Raw genomic sequence first — 20,126 nt, forward strand, 5'->3', positions numbered from 1 at the left:
CTTGATTCTAGAGTAAACTCATGTTCAGAGAGCTCAAGGAGCTTGCCCAGCGGAGTTGGTAAGTGGCTGACTCGGGAGCCGGCCTGCCTGATGATAAAGCCCCTGATGCTTCTGTCCAGCCGTGGTCCTCAGCTCTCCCCTTCTGCTACGCATGCAGAATGCACTATTCAGCATGTCTCATGGTGGACACTACATCGGTTTCTCTTTAAGGGGAAGAGCTTAAGGGCTTACAGTCTGAAACCCCCTCCATTCCCCACTCCCATCTCTATCCTCACTGAAGTATCATTGTGGACCCAGCGTCCATGGATAAACTATATGGAATCCATTAATCCCTTGAAAGTACAACTGGCCCTTGAACAACAAATTTCAACTGCACAGGTCCAACTTATATATGGATTTTTTTTTAATACATACATATAGTACTGTGTAAATCCATTTTTCCTTCCTTATGATTTTCTTAATAGCATTTTTTTTTTTTCTAGCTCACTTTATTGCAAGGATACAGTATATCATACATATAACATACAAAATATGTGCTAATCGACTACTATCAGTAAGGCTTTTGGTCAACACCAGGCTATTAGTTAAGTTTTTGGGAAGTCAAAAGTTATACATGGATTTCTGATGATGCAGGGTCGATGACCCTAACCCTGAGTTGTTCAAGTGTCCACTATACATGAAAAACACTGTTTGTAGCATGTGCACTTTTCTAGGACTGTGGCTCACAGCAGACGACAGGAGCTCAGGCTCCCCAAGAGGTTCAACACTAACAGGGTAGCCACTAGCCACATGTGGCTATTTAAATGTAAACTTAATGAAACAGAAAATTCAGTCTCTCAATGGCATTACTGGCATTTCAAATGCTCAAGAGCCACATGTAGCTAGTGGCTGCTGCACTGGACACTGACGATCCATAACAATGCCTCCACTGCAGAAAATTCTATTGGGTAGAGTTGTTTTAAAGACTTAAAAATTAAATTTGTCATAAACTCTCTAAATTTTCCTTCGTGTAGTCACTAATTTAGATTGAGTGTGAAAGCAGCAGCTAGAATAAACAGGTGGGTATAAAATGTCCTAGGGATTCAGCCCCACCTTCTCCTTCTTCTTTGATGGACTTTGGTTGAGAGACAGCAAAGCACTGCATAGTTTCGTATTTCTGATGTGCTTCCTGGTTGTCATGACCTTCCTCTTCAGAATCAGGCAAAGGTTTTACCAGCATCCGGCAATTGAATGTATGGCTGTTCCGCCTGGGAGGTTCGCCAGACCAAGATCCCCCATTCACTGAGCAAGGCAAAGCAACCAGAAATTATAAAGAAACCAATGTTAGATTCACTGCCAAATTATCAAAATGATACAGGAAGCATATTCTTATTTTATTTTTATATAGTTTATACTTTTCTAAGTGATTTCATAATCGGGGGGGGGGAATTCTTGGGTGAATGTTTCAACAACTTGGGAAAATTCTAGGGATTTTCAAAATGTCTTATTACTCTTCACACTGACCCCTTCCCTTCAAGTTCAGGTCCTGACTATTTATTACTAGAATACTATAGTTCTCTATTTTGGGGTTTTTCAAACTTTGATTTCTTAGAAATTTAGTTGAATCTACTTGCATTCCAGTTTTAGATATTACCCCCTACTCAAAAATCTGTAAGTGGCACCAACTATAGGCATGCATTAAATTCTTTAAAAAGATTTGGACTTTATGTAGCAGGAGTATGAAGGACATTCAAACTGATATATCAGAATCTCACCAAGAAGCCCCATCTTCTTCATCTAAGCAGGTCTTTCACACTGTCCAGCATTTTCCACACCCAGGCCCACATAGATATCTTTGCTCCTACTGTCCTGTCTAAAATGTCAGGCTGCCTGTTTTTCTCCCATCTAGTGTATTCCTGCTCTAAGGATGAGATCCCCTATCTACTGTAGGCACCCCACACTGCCTCCTCTTCCTTGACTAAAATTTTACAGAAATTTTAGTATATATTTTGTAACATGGCTATTGCTGAATTTGTTTCATGCATATTTCCTCAACAAGACTGAAAGATCCTTGAGGATACACTGCTAATATTTATTTCTTTCAAGTGAAAAAGTACTATTTTAGTATCAATACTTAGAATGATTAATTTTGAGATTTAAAGGGGATTTATGTATCCCCAGGTCAACTTTCTCAGAAAAAACTGTCCAAAGAAATGTTCACCACTGAAAGAGCTGGCCTCAGAATGAAGCCCGATCCTCATTCTGGCATTCCTTTCTTTACTATTCCTTATGAGTAATCTACAAAGTATCAGGACCAGCGAGGCAGTGAGAGAGGGGATCAAAACCTGGCTAGTCACAGATAAGCTAATGCACTCTCCAAAGTCACTGGTTAGAAAGCTCTGAATGGCAGCTGATGTTATGGGAAATGCATTGCTAACCCCATAGCCACTGGGCTGCAGAGGAATAAAAAAGGACACAAATGCTAGAGCGAAAAAGGCAGTATCAGGTTAACTGCAACAAACCATTTCAGAATTGCAGAAGGAACCAGAGCTAACTTTACACGCTGATGCAGACATTTGGGACGTTAATGTCACCACCAGCATTCTTACAAGCTTATTTACATAATGAGGACTACACAGAGTAATCAAAGGACAAAGCGTTCTTATTAACTCAGGTTAATAAGTAATTTGAAAGTATAAAAAAGTACAATATAAAGTAAGGCAAAGAACTCCTTAGACAAGTGAATTAATAATAGTGAATTAATAAGTACAGGTCCTTTGAGGAAGTCATGAAATTACTGAAGAGATTTGAAAATATTAGTTACTTGAAATAAGAAATCCCATTTTCTTGTTCATTTACTAGAGAATAGAATAGAAGAATCACCACAAGTATTCATGTATTCCGTATTCCTGGAGCAGTCACTTTGAATAAAGGGTTATCATATCAGGGAAAGGCCAGCGCTAATGGAATCTGAAAGGACCTTTTCCTACTTACTGTGGTGGCGATAAGACCAGTTAATATAAACAGTCTTGAGAAAAAGAACCGAAATACTTGCTAACTCAGGACTTGACCTTATTCTCTCTTAAAATATGCACTTCTTTTTCTCGGTGAAGATGTTCTTAGCATCATCAGTTTAAGTGAGAATATTAAAAAAAGAACCACTTAGTAAGTGGGATCAGCCATACTCCGGAGCAGCAAATAAGGCGTACCCACGCTGTGACTCACCCGCCTTAATATGGCCCTTAACCCCAGCCTCGCTGGACAGCATCTCCGGCATGAGACGAGGGAGCCAGGACAGGGAGGTGGCTGAGGAGGCAGCACCTGACGGAGACCCCTGCAGAGGCACTGAGCCGGTGACATGGAAGAGCCCATTTAGGGCTCTGGGCTGAGAGCATCTGAGCCCTCTACACCCACTTGTTTCTGAACATTTTATTTTTAGAATGTTGTTTGCACCCACGTACATACTTTTTTCACCAGTCGGACTCAACATAAGTTGAATCTCAAACTTCTTATGACCTTCTACTTCTTAGACAGTCATAGAGAAAAGACAAAACAGAGTCACTGGCACTGGGCAGAGTGGGAAGCAATTTGGCAGCTTCTCAAATAACAACAAAACCCCATGAAAAACAGTCACCACGAGTCCTTTCCAGCAGCATAACTTTCATGTACTTTATTTAAATGCAGGACCAAGATGATCAAGATCAATGTCCGTCTGCAGATGTCCTTTTCTCCATGACTTTTAAGCTTAAATATTAACACAAACATCTCTATATCCCCAGCTGACATACTATAGTTCTATCTTACTCCTCTGACCCAGACAATGTGTACAGTCGGGGAGGGAGAGGGAGTGAGGAGAGACCCAGCAGACAATCTTTTACCTATAGACTTTGGCAGCAGGTTTTTGACAAATTCAGTGTGGTCCCCAACATGCAGGATGCTATATACACTTTTGTTCATCAGCTCCTCTTGGTTATACCTTAGGTACTGTGTCACATTCTCTGAAACAAACACAACGTTGCCTTCCAGGTTCACTACAAAGAAGAACCCATCAAGGGCCTAAGGGAAAAGACATGAATTGTGTTAGAGAGGATACAACATAAAACCATATGCAATTGTTAAGACAGCAATGATCCCTTTAAGGGAAACATATAATTCACACATGGATAGAAAAGGGATCTCTCTCGCCTCTCCTAGTTTTCAGAAACAACACATTTTCTGTTAGTGAAATTACTCCAACTTAGTAGGTGGGAGAGAGCCCAGACCAGAGATTCTTGTCACAAACTAAATGATAAACACAAACTCTGTTAATTTATCAGGAGATAATTTAATTATTGCCAAGTAAAAGTATACAGGTATTTATCTGTATTTTCAATATAAGGTTGATGTACTACTCCATAGGGCCAAGAAAGACTTCGTTACCAACCCAACACAAAGTAATGTTGCACAGTCTCCCACGTAATACAATGGAAATGTTCACTGATAATTTTCCCTCAGTTAAAGGATAAATGCCAAGAATCACCACCACCACCAATTTTAGTACCTTTAAAGCTGCCTGGGTTTAAGCGAAAGAATTGCAGATCATCTCAGACCTTTAAAGGCACAGTGGTCCTTTACTGTTTGGTGTATATGGGGAAAGGGTCTGAGAAGTCTCTTTGATGTGACGAACTGTCTTTGTTGGAACCTCAGGCAGAGATGTGGCCAGCACTGCCTTGAGGCCTGAAGTTTGGGTTTGTAGCAGTGAGAACTGGAAAGCTAACTAACTGCTCGTCTACTGTACTTGTTCAGATTGTCGGGGTGCAGGTTCCTACGTCATCGAGCTAACAGTAGCATATTTACTGTAATGGGTACACAGCCTCTCTTTTCCTTGTCATTCCAAAATAGATGAGGGAAGGAGATGAGGAATCTAGGACCAATTCAGGAAATAAAGACAATAGTGGTAGCTACTGAGCACGTTTACTGTGCCTTAAACACACTGTGTCATTTTACTATTTAAAACTCTGGGAGGAACTGACAGAGGAGGAAGACACGGGCTCAAAGAGGCTAAGTGATCTGTCCAAGCTCCTGCAACTGGTCAGTGGCTGAGCGGGAATTCGAATGTAGGTGCAGCAGCCTCCAGAGCTCATGCTCTCGACGACGCAGTAAGAGTTCTACCCCAGTCCATTTCCCAGCATGTTTGCCTCAGTGATGCAAAGGGAGTTTCTCTTAGTCCCCCTTTCCCTTTTTGAGCCCTGCTTGTCAGAGCTCTGTCAGGTGAGTGGTCAGGGCTAAAAAAGGCTTGATATTGATCAGGCATACCTGGAAAAGGGCCACCTGGCTACCCAGTTTATGCCACACCTCTCTCCATGTTATGTATTTGCAACTGTTTTTAACATGAATATTACGTGTACATACTGGTGTAACGTGTATGGATGGGGCATTAGGTGTTTACTTTGCCCCTAGTTTTGTTTTTTCCTTGTTACTATTTAACAGACTCCTATTTTGTGAGGTTTGAGTATATTCCATATTTAATTCAATCTTAATTACAAATCTAAGAGCTCTCTCAAATTAGAACTGACTGTGAGGAACCAGTGAAAAGCTCCTCCTGCCCCCAACTCAACACCATTTGGTTTTAAATTTGTCTTAAGTATTTTGTCAGGTTTTACCAATGGTATAAACAATATGCTGGGCAAAGCAAAACTATATGTAAATGGCCTTCCAGAATAGGTTGGCACCAACCCTTAAAAACGTCGTGTGAGTGTGTGTACGACCGTGCGTGTCTGTGAGGGGGGACAGGGAGTTGGTTGACTACTTATGTAACAAGTGTCCTTTGACGCTCACTGCTTTAGATACCAATTCATCGTGGATTTCCATAATTATATCTCATATAGTTCACGTTTGAAAGTGCATGTAGTGTCCTTTTGCTTTTGTAACCAGGTAAAAAGACTGACTTGTGGCTTAATATAATGGAAAGATGAAATTGTTTCATCTTATAAAACTGTTTGTGTTATTTTTAAAAGCTCTCTACGATACGCTGATGACAAAGGCTGACATTTGGTTTTGTTGCCTAGCAACCACTATGCGCTATGATGTAAGCATGAGTGTGCATCTATGCTTAGGAACAGCTCAACAAGAACAAGTTTTTTCTGTTTAAATTATTACATGTTAACAGAGATAAAGATTGAGATCCAAACTCTAAGTCACCAGATTCAAGCATTACCTCTTTAACAGGTTTAGCACTAACGTCCAGTTACACTGGGACTTGCTCAATGTACTGAATTCTCAGAAGACTATCTTGAAACAGCAAAAATGTTGGTTTGATTTTATGAGATAAGGACCAGTGACATCTAGCAATTTGGTTTCAACACTTAATGAACTTGCTCTCAAATGGTTTGAATCACAGCCTTCTCGTTACTCTAAGCATTCCTGTTTAGAAGCCTCAGAAATCTTCCCAGGAGTTTCCACCTACATTAATTTTTTCCCTGATACAAAGAATAAACACTGATATATGAAAATTTCCTAATTGTAATAATTTAGACTACTATAATTTTCAAATCAATTTTGTTTGTAATTCAAGATACTTTTCACAGAAGTTATCGCCTTTCTTTCATTGAATTCTAAACAGTCCACCCACTGAGAGTTTTCTTATCTGCTTCTAAGAATCAAGTGGGAAACAGCACTTTCCGGCCTTCCCGTGTCTTGTTGACTCTGGAAAAGCAGGTTAAGTGTGTTTTTTGCCTTTTCCTTGAAAATTGTAGTTGGAAGATTTCAAGTCAGTGAATCAAGAGAAATAATCAAGAGCCAACATAGGTCATTTAATCTTTTGGCAGCAGGTCCGGCCCCAGGGAATGACCTTTATCATTTCTAAATACTACAAAGACTGTGTCAGGAAATTTTATCTATTTTTAATGTGTCCCTTGCCCACCTTCCAATTATATGGTAGATATTCACAGAATTCAGTTTTCTAAAAGTAAAAATCATCTTATGAACCAACTGAAAAAAAGGGTGTGTGTGATAATTGGTTATCTTTGCTTTAAAAATCCTAATTTCTTATATATATTTGGCTGCTGCAAAGCTTCTGGCCATGCGGTACTTTTCAATATCATCTCATCCTATTAGCAGAGGAAATTATCTTGAGAACTGACATAATTTATGTCTCAGGGCTCCTCTGCTTCTTGTTATATGTTCTCTGACATTTCTCCCTCATCTTACCATAGCCTACATCTTGAATTTTAATTCTGGAATAGGTAGAGCACAATACTGGGTGTTTAATACTGTGCTAGTTAATAAAATAGGGAAACTGGACTTTACAAATTCTAGACAGCAGTCTGGTCATAAAACTTCCTCAAGTTAATAAAGAACAGGCCGTTAAGACCAACCATTACACTGTGATGCTTATCTTAAAAGTTCTGCCTATTACTTCAATTTTTATCTTTATGAGATAAACTAGTTTGAAGTTGCCTCAATAAAAATTGTAAACCTTCTTTTGGTCCTCAAATTTCAACCTGTATATATAAGGGATATGCATATGATACATATAAAATCTAAGAATTTAGGGGAAATTTCAAACTAAAATATATCAGAACTTAACAGGACTTGTGAACATGATTTTCCAAAATGAATGCTCAACTGGCAGTGAAAGTCTATCAATTTATATTCTAGTCTAGTCAGTTTCATTCTATAGCATTCATCTGAAATGTGTATATGCTGGAATCAGGAGCCAGAAGATACATGTTAATAAACCCAAGAGGTAAGCAGTACTTAGGAGTGACAATTAACTGTGGATTATTCTTAAGTTACATTCACCTGAAAATGAATGTAGTAACAAGAAGATCAACAACATTGTAAAATATAGAACCAAACTAGGGTGTGCTACCTCAAGCATCATCGGCCCCAGCGCATCCTTGTCGATGACACCCTGCCCTGTGGATGACACGTCTGACTTCTGCACTTCATCTACGTTGGCAGCTGCTGCTTTCTCTGCAACAAACGTAAGTGTGAAATAAATAGCAGTGCTATTTCAAGGACAGAGTGACACAGAAGCATTTTTATTGTAATGATTTTTATATCTCTAATGGGATCAGATATGACTATAAAAGAGTTGGAGTATATCCCCACTGCCACTGAGCAGAAGCAGGAGCCAGAACATTCACTTTTCGCCACCACAACCTGTGGCTGGGCTCCCTCTCAGGCTGCTGACAAAATGAGTTTAGTGGCTTTACACTACTCCCAGACAAGCATTTCTCCTAGATTATGAAATTGCTATGTACTAGGGCACAGTCAGTTTCTACCCAGGAGATGCCCCAAACTAGGAAGATGAAGGGACTGCTGTTCCGAATTCAGTAGTGTAATCAGATCCATTTGCACACATTTGTAGGAGCAAAGAGGTGTCTAACCTGCTATGGCTGCTCACACATGACACTTTATAATGACCACCTTGATTCCTGTCCTGTTCGACCTCTTGTCATAATCACATTTAAAGTAACCAGAAAGATTTAGTCCCTGTCTTGTTGAAGGTGCTTAACCACTTAAGGCAGAGAGGAGAGGCACCCTATCAGGCACCCAGAGAATTTCAGTGGCCGCCCCACTTTCCATCTGGTACAGAGGTGCCTAACATGTGCTCCTGGATTAAAATGTGTGAGGCAGCTTTCAGGCCCACCTGGCCCAGAAAACATTCCACCATGGAAAATTCTCGCAGAAGCAATAGATGCATATTTGTCAATACATATGTAAAGCCAGCTGCTTCAAGAATACCAAAAAATTTTTAAAGCATAATGGATACATATTGACTTGTTAGAAAACAACACAGAAACCATGTACCAGTTATTTGTACCTGAATCAATTATATCCCTATTTACGCTGCATGTTATCATTGCAATTAAATGCAAATAAAGAAAACTGTAAATCAATGTAGTACTCAGAATCAACCTGCTTTCATGATGTTGGTAAATTTTGCTGCCTCTTTTAGTATTATTATTTTTTGTAAAAAGGATTTTATACAGTATTTTGAAAACCCGTCAAGCTTAATTTGTACCTGAGAACCTAGAAAATAAAATTAGGAAAATTATGCAGGTGCTCCAAATCTTGCCACTCCCGTGATGAGAGCTTCTGCATGTCTCTTTCCCAGGGGAAAGGAGATGACCTGTGTAGTTCAGGCAGACAGGCCTTTCTTTTTTTTTTTAAAATATGTTTTTATTGATTTTTAGAGAGACAAGGCAGAGGAGGAGAGAGAGATAGAAACATTGGCAAAAAGTTTATGTAAGCTGGAATTCTAGAAGTCCCTGACTTTTTAAAAAGTGAAAACAATTTCCATAAGATCAACTTAAAACTGTAACAGTAGGACATGTGATTTAAAAAAGATCTCTGAATGACTGCAAGAGAGCTTTGAAAAATATGGGGAAGGCCTGGGGGGGTGGCAGATGTGGGGTGGAAGGGATCAATGGGGGAGAGGAAAGAGGGGTATTTGTAATACTTTCAACAATAAAGATAAATTAAAAAAGAAAATTGTTGCAATACTTACACAAATATCATTTGTATATATTACGAGAATGGGAAGTTTTCACTACTCCTAAAGTAAATAAATAAGAGACAAGGGAAAAGAATTTAGGGCTTTTCACTCCTGCCCTCATTAAATGTTTGGATATATGCATTTCCCAGCTAATTTGTCATCTATTATTCAATTCCATATTAAATTTTTGCTTTGACCATTCTCAATATCAAAGATAAAAAAGGAATTAATATGAGGTGATAGAATACAGCCAAAAATAAGGTTTTATCAATGTAACGGAATTCTAAATTAAATTGGCCACGAATTTATGTTACATGGGTACTTTTCATGAAGTAACTACTACCTCTGTTCAATGTTTGGTTGATCCTTGATATTTATTATATAGAAGGAAGAAAGGAACTCCTTTGAAATATATATTATTATATGTTAATGGTACATATACTGGTATCATTTTTTTTATTTTAATTTTTCAATTATAGTTTACTTTCAATATTATTTTGTATTAGTTTCAGGTGTACATTATCGTGGTTGGACAATCATACTTTACAAACTGTTCCTCCCCCTGATACTCCCAGTACCCACCTGGAGTTATACATAGTTATAATATTAATGACTATATTCCTTGTACTTTACACCCCTGTGATTATTTTGTAACTACCAATTTGTACTTCTCAATCCCTTGCCTTTTTCTCCCAGCCCCCAGACCTCCCTTTCTTATACTGGTATCTCGATGGAGCATTTCAGTAAAGACTATGCTATTTTTATGTACCAGATATAAATAAGCTTAAAGTTTTAGACTTCTGTAAGTATAGCAATACTATACTAAAACACACTATTTAATATTTTTAATTTAGGCAGTTTTCTCAGCGGTCACAAATTATATTTACATATCTATATTTTGCATCCATCAACCATAAAAATATATTCTGCTATAAATATATCCTTCAGTAAACTCAACTGAAAGAAGATTGTCCCAGGGTTTCCTATGATCAAAACCTTAGGGAATCTCATTATTTCAGGTGGAACTCTTAGACTGGAGAAAGAGATGATAAAATGCAATTTTCAGAGCCTACCAAAAACCTTCCCCTCTGTGCCCTGACTTCCATTTCTTCCTCCTGCACTTCAACCATTATTCTTTTTAGATAAAGAATATGACCTAAAGACCAAAAAAGTATCATAAAATGGCTATGATCTTTTTACTAGCAGTTTTACAAATGCAAAGCCCTGATTAGAGAGGTCACCAGGATGCCTCTATAATCTTCCTCCGAGTGTCCCCTCCCTCCTGGTGGCTGCTTGGAGAGCAATCCCATCCGCTGCCCTCCGACATTTGCCTGCACTCCAGAAATCCAATACCAATTAATTAGATTTCCAGTTTCAAAGCAAAGAACAAAACCCCATCTCTTCAGGGACAGTGTTAAGATGAGTCATACTACAAACCGGAGAAAAATTACTAATATTATATTCCATACACTTTTCTTTATAAGTAATTATTATTCGTGTTTTCTTTCAGAACAAAAGAAAAGGTGAAAGGGAAGCATATGATCTCTAGAAATAGAAATGATTTAAAAACACAAGGAGAAGCAGGATTTTTTGAAGCAGCTGGATGAAATGGTTCTTTCTCATTGGCAGCTACAGGCAAACACTTGAAAGTAAAAAATAAGTTTACTGGTGAGAACAGCAATAAATCAGAAAGCAAAAAATTTATCTTTTAAAAAGTTCAGTTAGCTATTTGAAAATTATGAAGTGGTGTTTTTTAAAAAAGACCTCTACATGTTCTTCTAAAACATCATCTATTGGTTTTTGGTAACTTCTTGAATCTTGTAATGTTAGGAAGTCTTATCTGTTTATTAGGCAACTGAACTAAACATACACTCCAAGGGCCTTCCCACAAAACATGACCAGAACAGAGCCCAATGTCCTCACAGTGACGGCAGTGGTGGCTCAGGGGCCAGCCACGTACTTGTGTTCCCACTCCAGTAGCGGCACTGGCAAGCCACCAGCGGTGACTTAGAAACCTAAATGCTGTTTAATGTCTGTTAGAGGGACAGGGCGATGTGGCCGCTATGGAAGCGGTTTAACTCCTTTTCTTCTTCATGGTTTTTTTTTGTGTGTGTGTGTTTTAAATCATCTGAAGAGGCAGTGGAAAACTTGCAAAAATCAGTCTATCTTTTAAAAGTCATAATTCAAACAAATAGCAATTACTAAAAATACATCAACTGAAAGATAATGCATAGGGTATTTACACATTTACAGAAAAATTTTAGCACTGCCCATGTTTAGAGCTCCCTAACATGTTAAAAATTTAAAGTTATTTTTATGTTTGGTCAAGCATGAGTAGAGTGGCTTTAAATTCTATTATCTAAAGTATAGAATCTTTAGGCCCTGGCAGGTAGCTCAGTTGGTTGGAGCATTGTCCAGATGTAGCAATGACCAATGAGTGCATCAGTAAGTGGAACAACAAATCGATGTCCCTCTCTCTCCCTTCTCAGATCAATAAATTAAAAAATAAAAATAAAAAAATAAAGTATAGAATCTTTGACAAAAATGGAACCTGATACTTTATGCAGGTTTTATAATTAACTCCACTGCCTTGAAATGAGTAAAGTCACTCACTAAGAAATCTATCAATTTTTCAGTAGACTGATGTCAAACACAAGTCTAATCATCTCCACAACAAATTTTAAGACTCTAGTGGGAACACATTCACCATTTTCATCTCTTCCTGCATTCAGGAGCTGGGTGATTTCAGGTGAGAGACGGTCAACCCCGGCAGTAGTGGGACCATGCAGAGCAAAGGAGTCACTAAAACAGTGACAGGCAGTCTCCGGCCAAGCACCACAGTTTAAATATTATGGGAAAAGTTATGGATCATCTCAAAGGTTCTAGAAGGTAAAACCAGAGAATTATGCATCTGTACCCAACTAAAATTAGAAAAGCTGCCATATGGCTGTGCGAAGCCAGCAGCACATTCTTATTCATTAGGAAGCATTCTGCTAACATAAAAACACAAGGCCCTTCCTGTGCTCTCCAAATGTGTTTATCTTTTCAACATTAATGCACTATATATCATCAGGCTGCTGAAATCTCCTGCCGTGCATATTAAAAACGCGCAGCTGCACTTTCTTTAGTAGTGGGAGGAACCTCAACCCCAAGTTGGCTCCCTCTCTTTCTGACATTGAACTTCTTGTTTCCCTTCAGCATGAAGAAACTGCAAAACGAACCATCTCAAGGCCACTGCCACCCGGCGAAACCCCCTCACTCTCTGCTTCCTAGAGCAATACACTTGGTTTCGTTTTCATCAATGGTGAAGATGGTCACTTAAACCAAACCCACGGTCCTGCTACAAGTTTGAATGTATAGGCCCTACTTGTGAAATGAATGTGCTACACTTATCAAGAGACAAAGAGTAACCAGGAGAGACTGGGTATAGTGGCTAGAAAATGCTTTTGTTTGTAAGAACCTGTCTTTGTCGGTAAGCACCTCACTTTGCATATTACCTATTAGTACTGAATGTACTGATCGGTGAAACAGTGGCTCGTTTTAGGTGAAACAGTGGCTCGTTTTAGGTAGTAAACTGTGTAATCTAAATATGCCTATGCTGTAGGAGCTTAAATTTAAAGACAGATCACAGAAAGAAAAAAAGATCACACACACACTGGACCACATAGACAGTGGAGGAACCCTGCTTTCAACCCAGGGACACACGGCTTCAGAAGTACAGCAGATTAATCAACCGAAAGGCAACAAGTGCATGCCATTCAACTTATGTCAGCATTCCTTCCTTCCGATGTGGTCACGCTGTGTCTCTACTAGAATAGTCTACAGCAATGGAATACTGAAAGAGAAAGGCAAAATAAAATATGAAAACTGCTCATTCAGAGTTAACTCAGTTTCACTGGCTCTGCTAGCTAAGGCTTTAGGGGTTATCTGAATAAAGAAATGGAGGGATCACTGTTTAGAAGGCTGAAAGGTGAGACTGAGACTAGATAAAGGTAGAAAAAATAAAAAATTAAAATCAACTGGTGTGAAAGAAATGAGAAATGAGTTGGAGTTCTAATTCAGCACTAATTCAGGATATTTCAGAGCAGCGTCTCAAAAAACCAAACTATAAAAATGTTTTATTTCTTTCAAATACATAATTCAAGGAAGGCCAACAGAATTATCCCATGGAGCACTTTAAATAAAGATTCTGACAAAGAGGTTAAAATTTGGAAATGATATAAAAAGTTGTTTCTAAAATCCTTAAAATTAAGACTTTTGTCTTAGTGTAAATATTTTATCTCCCAAATCATTCTTCTGTTTATTGGCACAGCAAACCTCATTTCCCAACATTCCTTACACACCCACCCTGGCAATATTTATTATCTTCCTAAATGCATCACTGTTTCAAGATTTCAAGTATTTTCTCCGACTGTTCCATTTGTCCAGATGCGCTTCCACCAAGAAGCTCATTACAATTGAGTCAGGTGTCTCCCTTGTTTCTACAATGGCCTGTGTCTATCCCGGCCACAACAGTCCACACACCGTTGTGTTTTGAAACGAATGTTCTGTTTTCACATCTGTCCCTTTCACTGCATTGCTGGCTCCCTGGCTACAAGAGAGGTTTTTTATTCACTGTCTGGCACATAGTGGGTACTCAGCATTTGATGCTGGACAATTCTATAGCTGGAGCTACAATTCACTACGGCTAGGATCTAAACATTGCAAATGCCTCTTTAGAGGGACCTGTACACTTAACACAACGAAAGTTTATTTTAAGACTTACTGTTAGAGTCAAAGTATCAGGTTGAAAAGGGATGAGAAAAAGATCAGACCATGTGTGCTAAGGACATCAGGGTAATTCCACGGTGCTCAGGCCAATGGGGCCAGCATTAGGAGGGAAAGTCACCAACGCTCTTTCTACAACTCAGATGAAAAAACACACACACAAAAAACCCACCTTTATTAACCCAGATGATCATCTGGGAAGTTACAACATGCTTCACAAAAAAAAAAAAAAAAGGATAGTTTGGGCATCATGAGAGTTTTTATCCGACTCCGGGACTTTCCCAGCCACTCTTAGCTCTTAGGAAAATAAACCAACCAAGGAGGAGTTTTACAAATCTCCCATTTGCCTGGGGACCCAGTACAGAAGGCTGTTTCATGAGATTTCTTGTTCCTCCCACACAGTGGGCTGGCAGGAGCCCCAGCCTCTAAAGGTAAGGTAACCAACTGAGCCAGGAGAGCCTTCTAGAAAGTGAGATTAGACAGTGGAAGGGCTGAAATCCCTGGAGAGGCTGGCAAGGCTCTTGACCAACATGAAGCTCACCACCATACAGATGTCCAATAAAGCCCAGGGAAGAAAGGGATGGGGGTGGGGAAGAAGGCAAGGCAGTAGGGCTGACCCACCACGAGTCCCCACTTCCCTCAGAGGGCTCACAGGGCTTCAACCTCAAGCCTCCACTTCCCCTTCGTGGTGGGTGTTCAAGGGATGTGTCCCAGAGGGCTGAAAACCGTCCTCCGACCTGGCCTTCATTTGTCCCTCCGGGCCATTCTTCCATGCCCAGGGGTTCTCTGTGCTCCCACTTCCCTTTCATGAACATGCATCGTGCTCCTGGTTCACTCTGTGTTCTACTTGTCAGATCTGCTGGCTTTTCTCGCCTTGTGTTTTTCTCCCATCTGGATATCTTCTCCTTCTGGGTTTTCTCTACAGACAGGACCTGATGCCTATGCCTCCTGGAGAGACTGCTGGAGCTGGCTGTGCAGATACTCTTCGCCCTTCCCCCCACTGTGACTCTAACAATCCCGTAGGGAGGCTAGAATCCCTGTTCCATGTGCCTGCTACCATCTATTCCCAGTTCTCTCACTTGCAGTCCTTGCTTGAGCAACCATGAAAGGACCTCATGAGCACGCTTTTTAAAAAGCAGGTGTTCCTAAGTTAAAGCACCTAATGCAAGAAGCCAATAGCAAAACACAGAATCATCCAATGTAGAGATCGAAAACATTTCAAATTATGCTAAGTCATGTCATCCTCCTAGAGAAAGCAAAGCATTGATAACAATGCAAGAATTTTGCATAAATATATGTAGCAGCATGGCTCTGGCCAATCACAGAAAGCAGGGGAAATGAGGCTGAGCAAGGGCATGCTCTCCGGGCGTCAAAGCTCAAAGCCCGTAGCATTCACGAGAACAAAGGAAGTGACTGCACGGTAAGGGCAGTGCCCAAGGCACGCGGGACCTACTCCTAGGGTCATGGGGCACATGGGGGCCCATCTCCAGAGGAAGGCTCCAAAAATTCTTACAATCTACAACCACCCAAATCTCCTATAGGTGAAAATATCTATCTAGTAGCTAAACATGAGGTTCTTTCTAGATCAACTGAGCAGGTTTATTACTAAAACATGAACAAACACTAGGTAATTTCTATGTGAATGTCTAGGACGGGAAAGAAGTGACTATTAAGAGCACGTTAGTCTCAAGCCCGTCCTGGGCACTTGAACAATTCTATAGGCAGAGTTTACTATTTCTTGTGACCCTGAAACCCCCATTATTGGTTGATTGGTTAGTCCTCTGTATGTTTGTTTACGTTCTGCCTGGTTAAAAATGGATTTGTTTTAGTTTTTAACCTATTAGAAACTATGTTTGGGAATGAGACTACTTAACAGTTAAATAAATATACACAACATAAATATGAAACATTAAAAAAATTATATACTTATTCCAGAGAAATCAGCTTGGGGGAAAGTATACAATTCTGGGTCTAAGAGCTTCGCTGTGAGAAGGTCTACATGCTCCAAAAGAGAACTTTTGTGGGAGAAACTACACAAAGTATCATTTTCTTATCATATAGAAACAGAAGTTTAATCTACTCTATTCAAATGCTTGAAATAGTTTTGATTTAAACTTACATTTTTACATAGAAAAGTGTGGGTACCCCTCCTTACCAACTGATTTCAAAATGGTCTTGTCTTTATGAATGTGGGCTGCACCAAGACACAACCATCAGGGCTGACCACGCAGAGCCAGGTGCAGAGAGGGGTGCTACGAATGATGCATCTTCTGCACCAGATCACCAGGGCCCGCTTACAGGAAGGGGCTGTCACCTTAGGATGGCATCTTAAAGCATCTAGACCAATGTGACGTGAAGCCACGTTGCGACTCAGCCTCATGAAGTCTGTCCATTCTAGACAAAAAAAGGATTGGATTTGTTTTGAAGGTCAAATAGGTGCATCCACAGACTTTTTTAAAAGCAAAGTGTACCTGATTTGTATCTGTAGATTTTTAATACTTGTACCCAAACTTTGTCTACCTGCAGAGAATGAGCACTATTTAAAGTAAGACTGGGAGAAAAGAGAAGAAAGATTAGGAAGCATGTGGGAAATAATCTCAAAGCAGATGTTCCTAACTTCCTAAAATGTAAAGTTTATCATTATCACAGTATCCTAAGTTCAAAAGACATTCTAGAAAAGGGGTTCCTATCAGATATCCATTCAGTAGTTACTATGTTTCAAAACAATAATAGGAATAGATTTAAATACGTCCCCAAAGTCACCCTTAAACCACCTCAGGGCATGAGACGGCTCCGACTGAAGCAGGAGTGGCAGTGCATCACCAACCAGCCCTCCACACCTGAGAGCACGAGGCAGAAAAAGAAAACCAGGGTTGGCTTCGCTCAGACACCGACATGCCTCAACAGGCAGCAGGCGCCCAACCACGCGAGGGCTTTGGAAACCACACCCCAGGCACGTTTCCAAGCCCAGCAAATGTGTGGGCAAGAGATGATCACAATTTGCATGAGGACAAAGTGAAATGAACAAAGACCCCACATGTGATATCCCAACTGTCTGTGCTCCAGGGGGACCCTCTCCTTTATGTGTGGGGACGCCACTCCCCAGCCATCTCTGTAAGTTCAGGAGAATAGGACCGTGACACCTAATAATTTAGTAATTCTCCTGGATTTTATATCTGTTCTGTGCTCTCAAATACAAAGATGATTTAAAGCAGTCAAATCCACTGGCAAGAAATTTTAAAACATCACTTTATTTAAAATCCAATAATTTTCTTCAGTAAAGGTTATAAGAAAGTTTAAGCCACAACTGAAAGCCATGTAGACAGCGCATGGCATGGTTATCTGACAGATAAATAAATAAAAAAAATGCTCAGGGCGTTAACTACGATCATCCATATAGGCCAAGGAATTATCAAAATTAACTCTCTAATTATAAATATGGAAAATACATAACAGTAATTGAGTTACTTCCTATCAAATTAACTGGTTTAAATTAGTTTTGTTTTACATATCTTAGCCAAAAGAGATGTTTCTCCACCATTCTACAACCCTTGAAATAATGAAGTAAAATCTATTCTTCTTTTCAATTTTAATCATCCTATCGAAGCTTCCAAATGCTAAATGACTTAGTGTTATGCTGTCATCAAGGCTTCAGGAAAGTTCTAGCCAATGCTATTTTGAAACAGGTTTAGCTTCAACGCAGATGGCCAGTTTGAATTCCAGAAACCTGTTTTTGGAAATCCTGCCTGCCAGGTGATGGCTTAGAGGTGAGGCAGATGAAGTGGCTGAAGGTGACAGATGACAAGCGGGCAGGTCCAGTTTCGAGAGCCTCTGCAAGAGCATCGGTAGCCTTTCCCCTCCAGACGTAAAGCCTGAACCAGAAGACGCTGCCGTCACGCAGGCTGTGTGTACTTCACCTGCCTCTCAGGTGGGCTGTCTTGGATCTGCTTTTCCAAAATGTATTCTTTGTAATTTTTTATTGTATCAATGGACAGTGGGCTTCCCAGAGACTGGAACAGAGGCGACTGTTAGCTCTGTGTTGCCAAGGAAAATATTTGGCTGCATATAGGGTTCCCTGAAAGCAAGTTAGTACATGACCTCAATCTTTTCCAAGCTTATCATAATGCTGTACGGCGGTGCTGATTCAGCAAAGCAATCCATAATCGCTTGCAAAATGCCCCTGCCTCTCAGGGATGTTATGAGGCTTAATAAGATAATTCATGTGAAGCACTCTGAGCTCCACAGAAGAAAGGTGCTAAGTAATAATATTATTCTGCATTTATAATTACAAGCAGTCTTACAAAGGATCCCACAAACCTGTTCACAAATTACAAATAATAGGTACTTTAAGTAATTTAATATAAATCGTTGTATAACAAAGAAAACTGTGAAATCATTCATGTTTGAAAAATGAAATGGATGGACTTCATAAGGCTAAGTAGCAATGAAAAATAATATAACTATACAAGCTTCTACTAAAAGAAAATTACAATTACATCCCTTTGTGATAAAACCAACTGAATCAGAAACGTATAAGAGTATATTTTATTGAAGTTATCTTGAGACACTGCTATTAATGAATTTAATTTAATATCATTTCCATGGTTTTTATACCAATAAGTTTAAATTAAAAAAAAAATCAAAGCCAGTCATACAGTAGTAAAATTTATTTTCTTCAGTTATCAATGGTAACAGTGAAAACATAAATTTCAACTCTTGTTGGATAACACATTAGTACTTTACCAAACATAAATTTATTTTTTAAAATATTAAAATAATGCTGCATTTTTTGGAGGAGGGGAAACAGGGTTTGTCTCCTAGATGGGAAACGCCTGCTTCCTGTCCCTCTGAGGGAACAAACCCAAGCAGGGAACACGGTGCATGAGAGACCACTTCAATCTGGGAGTTTCCAAAACAACAGGCCAGGCTGAGGTGGCATCACTGGGTTTTTGGGTGTCACTACCTTTACTGGACTGTGACTGGGGCCTTCTTTGTCCCAGGATCATTCCTTCTAGGAATCCCTGGAATCTCAAGGGGTCCAATCTCTGAACCCTCTCCTCCTCCATAACGCCGTCTTAATAACCTCACTACATCATCTGGAAGCCATCAGATTCGATCTGGAGTGCCTCAGCATTCCCTTAAGACTGTCAAGTCCTTGAGCTACAAACAGTATTTTCCACTTTGGCATCACCATACTCTACTGCACTGCTGACCAAGTACATACTCAATAAAAGTGAGTGCAACAGATCCACTCTCTGGAGAAGGCAATGGAAAGAGGCCCTCAAGTGGACTGGACAGGATCAACTCCTAGCATATAGATTGGATAAGGGATTTTACTTCCTAATTTTTATTTGTAATTATTTTTTAAAAAGTAGTACTTTATGTTTTTAGGGAAACATAAACATGATATTAGATGGTAAGGATGCAAAGATAAAAAAGACAAACCTTGCCCTCCTGTGTGTGGTGCAGGCACTCTGCCAAATGCTGAAATGGATTATCTTTTAGAGTGTTGTAGATTTATGCAATAAAGGAAAAACAAAATGTATAAATTTGTAAGTATAAGGTTTTTTATTTATTTAGCTGAAAGATTCGGCTTATTTGGAGAGTTAGGTTCAGGAAACAGCATTGATCCAGATGCTGAACGAAGAGACTCTAATTATCTAAGATTCCACCAAGAATGCTTTCATCAGAGACTGAACATGGCAAGGGCTGATTACTTACTCAAAATAAACTTCCATCAACATACCAGGAACAATGCATGCACCTCAGGCCTAATTAGTTCTCTGAAGAGTAGCAGCTCCAAATAATTTTGGAAAATAAAAATGTGAAGGTTAATGATCTTTTATATTACTCTCTTAGGATAAACCCAATTGCCAAGAAAATCAGACTTATAGGT

At 39.5% G+C, this 20,126-nt stretch overlaps 1 protein-coding gene across 7 annotated transcripts in view; it reads right to left on the bottom strand.

The window, feature by feature from the left end:
• The window catches only part of NCOA2 (nuclear receptor coactivator 2), a 248,877-nt gene that overhangs the window by 43,649 nt on the left and 185,102 nt on the right, over window positions 1-20,126 (bottom strand). For 5 of the 7 annotated variants that reach the window (XM_081117371.1, XM_081117372.1, XM_081117374.1 and 2 more), the window contains 4 exons: window positions 7,832-7,935; window positions 3,858-4,035; window positions 3,445-3,504; window positions 1,093-1,281 (listed from right to left, as the gene is read on the bottom strand). In XM_081117371.1, coding sequence (XP_080973497.1) covers window positions 1,093-1,281; window positions 3,445-3,504; window positions 3,858-4,035; window positions 7,832-7,935 — 531 coding nt within the window. The remainder of the gene's footprint in view (window positions 1-1,092; window positions 1,282-3,444; window positions 3,505-3,857; window positions 4,036-7,831; window positions 7,936-20,126) is intronic. The other 2 variants (XM_081117376.1, XM_081117377.1) reach the window with 1 other exon arrangement.

The sequence above is a fragment of the Miniopterus schreibersii genome, assembly GCF_964146895.1.
Source record: "Miniopterus schreibersii genome assembly, chromosome: 17".
Taxonomy (NCBI): Eukaryota; Metazoa; Chordata; class Mammalia; order Chiroptera; family Miniopteridae; genus Miniopterus; species Miniopterus schreibersii.